General features: G+C 37.5%; 1 protein-coding gene across 1 annotated transcript; it reads right to left on the bottom strand.

The window, feature by feature from the left end:
• Positions 1–755: 755 nt before the first annotated feature.
• LOC147522215 (putative ubiquitin conjugation factor E4) lies at positions 756–3,027 on the bottom strand. Its single transcript, XM_086560006.1, has 4 exons — positions 2,635–3,027; positions 2,227–2,322; positions 2,019–2,141; positions 756–1,390 (listed from the first exon to the last, which is right to left on the bottom strand). Exons 1-4 carry the CDS (start codon positions 2,872–2,874, stop codon positions 1,286–1,288), a joined length of 564 nt encoding a protein of 187 aa, XP_086416132.1. The 5' UTR covers positions 2,875–3,027; the 3' UTR covers positions 756–1,285.
• Between the last annotated feature and the right edge of the window lie 1,005 nt (positions 3,028–4,032).

Raw genomic sequence — 4,032 nt, 5'->3', positions numbered from 1 at the left:
ATAACGCGGCGACACGTTTCTTCTCCAACTGCTACGATTCTGTCACGTGCAAGTAAGGTAAAGCTACCTTTTTCCCGCCAATTCACCAGCCACAAAGATTCAAAAGTGGCGCCCTACCGATCCGGTTCATCCACTATCGTTTCGCTCATGCTCCACCACGCCGTCCGACTCTTTCTCAAGAAGCGTTTCCTTACATCAACGCCTACCGAGAGGGGTGTGTAGGGAGCGATATCCTCATAGGGCATCGTGACTCGTGAGAGGAGCATAATCGAATCGAAGATATCGACCTCCAAGACCGACTGCGAGCTGCTCGAGTAGGTGGTGCTAACGAAGATATCTCGATTTAACACTTTGCCGATCTGTAACGCGGATAGAAACACACCCCACCAGGTGTAATGATTGCCAAGATCTTAGTGGTAATCTCATCACCGGAAATAGGGACTACCGTGATCTACCCCCAATCGAGCGGGGCATATCCAAAATCCAATTCAACACTCATCCGCGATCTCCACCCTACATTTGCACAAAAAGTAGTACACGGTCGGAAGGATCTCCTCTCCCCGAAATCTATAAATACCACCTTTGGAACTACGTCAGACCTGATTCTTCTCTCCCCAAGAAAAGGAAAAACGAGAGAAGATAACGAAGAGGCGGATTAAGCTTCATAGGCGACCTCGGTCACATCCAAAATCCAAACCCCTCCCGTTCTTCCTTGTTGTAATTAGGAGAAGATCAAAACCCTCCTTTACATGTCACCAAAGTTGCAGGGAAGGTGGGGAAATCCGCTGTCGCCAACCTGCTTGGTAAAGCCTTCAAAAGTAACAAACAAGAAGAAAACTCCCAAACTTCGCAAAATAGCGAACCCCAGGAGAAGAGTGCTCCTGCTTTCAATGCAATATTAAGGTTGTAGTTGTAGTTGTTCAATGGTTATGTAGTCGTGGAGTCGCTTTCATGTAATATTAAGCTTTATACTATATCTAAGCTGTATAATAAGGAAAGCAAAGCGTGAATAATGGCACACTTGCTAAAATACGCAGTTTATTTTTCAGGTCTGAAATATATATATTTTTTTCGATAATCCTTTCAGGTTTGAAATATGGGACCTTTGATTGGTGGCGTAATTATAAAGTACCCTACTTCAGAATAATAAGGTATTCTTACTTTTCATTTGTTAACTTTAGTGATATATCTATGTCAATAAATACTATTAATTGACAAATGGATCAAAATACTCCCTAATTTCTCAACTACTACTACAAGAAACAGTGAGGGAAACAAGGAAAGTCTACCTGCTCAGTGTATGATCTACCATCTTTACATATGGCAGTGGGAAATATATTTTCTTTGTCTCCTCTTGCCAAGCGTACGTATATGAGGGTATCCAAGCAATCTTGCGACAAGCCATCCAAAATATTAGTATGGGTGCTTTTTATTTGGGGTAGTCAAAAAATAAACTATATTAAAAAAGAGTCCAAAACCCATGCACACAGATTTCGATGTGTATTCCACCATTTTATTACGCTTGTGTTGACACTATGGTTTCTTAAGATAAATCACAAACAGAAAATCCCAACAATAAATATACTAAATACTTATATAAGATGGTTGAAAGCATCTTTTTTAACGGACATCTAGATGCTGATATAGCACGCTGAAATTATCATTAGATAGTGTCTCACAAATACATGATATGTCATGAATGGAAAATTTGTCCCCTTAATATCTTGCTGAAAAATCCTAAAAATGCAAAAAATAAAAAATGCATGGCTTAATTGTAAAGAACGCATGACGAGACATTATAATCAATATCAGAAACTCAGTATTAAAGCATAAACGAATTCTTCAATTGTTAATATAACATATTTACATATATCATTAATGCTGAATGTTAAAATCTGATTTAAGTAAATACATGTCATGTCAGATTTCAACAAAATTTAACAGGGGAAAATATCAAATGGCACACAGAAAAAAAATAAAATAAAATACAAGGAAAATGAGAAACTCATAGACCAAACCTGTGTAAGCAATTCTTTTGGCCTGAACTCATATTTCTCAGGGTTCTTTAGAGTAAGAGAATTTTTTTGGGAGGCTGCAAGTTGCAACAAGAAGTAATTGAGCATGTTCGCCACCCTCTCAACCTGGGAAAAAACAAATAATGTTACAATGACAACAGTGTAGGTCAAGAATTCATTGTATACATAAGATGGACAAAAGGGAGCTTACCATCTCGGGAAGAAGGAAAGGAACTGTAATCTCATTTGATGTGAATGCCAACATATTGACACCCTCCATTGCCAATTTCATATCAATACGGATAATCTACAACGACAAATTGTTTTCATTTTGTTAGATATCTTGTTCGGTGGTAAAGCTCTTCCACCCGTGGTACAAAATATTGTGGCATGGAGATGTATTAACTCCAGAAATCCCGGAAAATATGGTAATATTTCACCCCCTTTGTTGGCTTTACCAATTTTTCAAAGGCAATAATTGCTATATCATTGATACTTCAACAAAATAAATATTGAAGCATGATATTTTTACAAAGTGCAAGATACCATGCTTTCACAGCAATTTGTCCAATGCTTCTGCACTGGACGGACAATTCAACAAAAAACATATGAGACTCACATTTTCCTGAGAGTGAAATTGTCGAGTTCTCTCCTGTCTCTCCTGAGCTGGTCTTGATTCCCATTCTGCTGTATTAGACATCTCAGCTTCTATTCCTTTGAGTTCATGAATCTTGTTTAGACTCTCATCAAGAAGATAAATGCTATCATTGATCAGGAAGTTCAAAAAGTTCAAATACACCCCTTCTCTTCTTCCTTTGCAATCTGGATCACATATACAGATGAACAAATTTAAGGACATAATGCATCAGTCATCAGCTACCTATTAGAACTTGATAACGAAAAAATAACCAAGTGATTAAAATAAGATTGACATCTTCGTGCCACGGATGCCCCATAGCAACAGAGGACATAATTGGTAAGCCACCATCAAATGTTTGTGCCTTGATGTGACTTTTGGGGAAAGCAATGAGGCCTTTAACTTTACCTCACTAAGGAAAACGGTCCTTCCGTCAAATGCCATAGAATTGAATTTTTAAGCACACGTTCAACAGAAAATGGTAAGGTCAGAATGATCAACCTGTTTCCATCTATTGCGATGGCTAGGCACCTGCCAAAGATACTCTAGCAATTATGCCATATTATGCGGATGTTGAACTTGTCACAGATGTTAGAATATTTGTTACTATATATAGTATTAGAAAGTATATTGTGTATTTAGTAAGAGTATTATCTTCTCTTAGATATGTGGATACCCCAAAAACAAAAACAATTATTGCAAATGTGCCATTGGCCTCAAAAGTTGTTTTGTGTTGGGCACCTCCCAAACCAAAGTGAATTTGACTTGTTGCAACCTTTTCAGCCCTTCTCTTCTATTCTCTTCTCTTCCACCATAAAAAACCTTAAACCCTTAAACCCTTAATTAAATCCTTAAACCCTAAAGAAAACTATATCCTAACACTAACACTAAACACTGATGGAAGACCCCAACCCCATTTTAGAACATGAAGATGAAGAAGAAAATGTAATGCATCATGACCCAATTCAAGAAGAAAATGTTGAACAAGTTCCAAGTGACCCCATTCGATCAAGAAGAAAATGTAGAACAAGTTCCAAATTTAGTAAGAGTATTATCTTCTCTTAGATATGTGGATACCCCAAAAACAAAAACAATTATTGCAAATGTGCCATTGGCCTCAAAAGTTGTTTTGTGTTGGGCACCTCCCAAACCAAAGTGAATTTGACTTGTTGCAACCTTTTCAGCCCTTCTCTTCTATTCTCTTCTCTTCCACCATAAAAAACCTTAAACCCTTAAACCCTTAATTAAATCCTTAAACCCTAAAGAAAACTATATCCTAACACTAACACTAAACACTGATGGAAGACCCCAACCCCATTTTAGAACATGAAGATGAAGAAGAAAATGTAATGCATCATGACCCAATTCAAGAAGAAAATG

Source organism: Coptis chinensis, chromosome 1 (assembly GCF_015680905.1).
Source record: "Coptis chinensis isolate HL-2020 chromosome 1, ASM1568090v1, whole genome shotgun sequence".
NCBI lineage: Eukaryota > Viridiplantae > Streptophyta > Magnoliopsida > Ranunculales > Ranunculaceae > Coptis > Coptis chinensis.
Note: the sequence above shows the minus strand (reverse complement) of the source record. Positions and strands in the feature narration are given on the sequence as shown.

What these genes read in the sequence shown, in the direction of transcription:
- LOC147522215 (XM_086560006.1), bottom strand. Translation starts at nt 2,874, where the DNA reads ATGTCCTTAAATTTGTTCATCTGTATATGTGATCCAGATTGCAAAGGA. An exon ending in AATTTCACTCTCAGGAAAAT is followed by an intron (nt 2,323 to 2,634) that starts GTGAGTCTCATA and finishes TTGTCGTTGTAG; the next exon opens with ATTATCCGTATTGATATGAA. An exon ending in CTTTCCTTCTTCCCGAGATG is followed by an intron (nt 2,142 to 2,226) that starts GTAAGCTCCCTT and finishes GTTTTTTCCCAG; the next exon opens with GTTGAGAGGGTGGCGAACAT.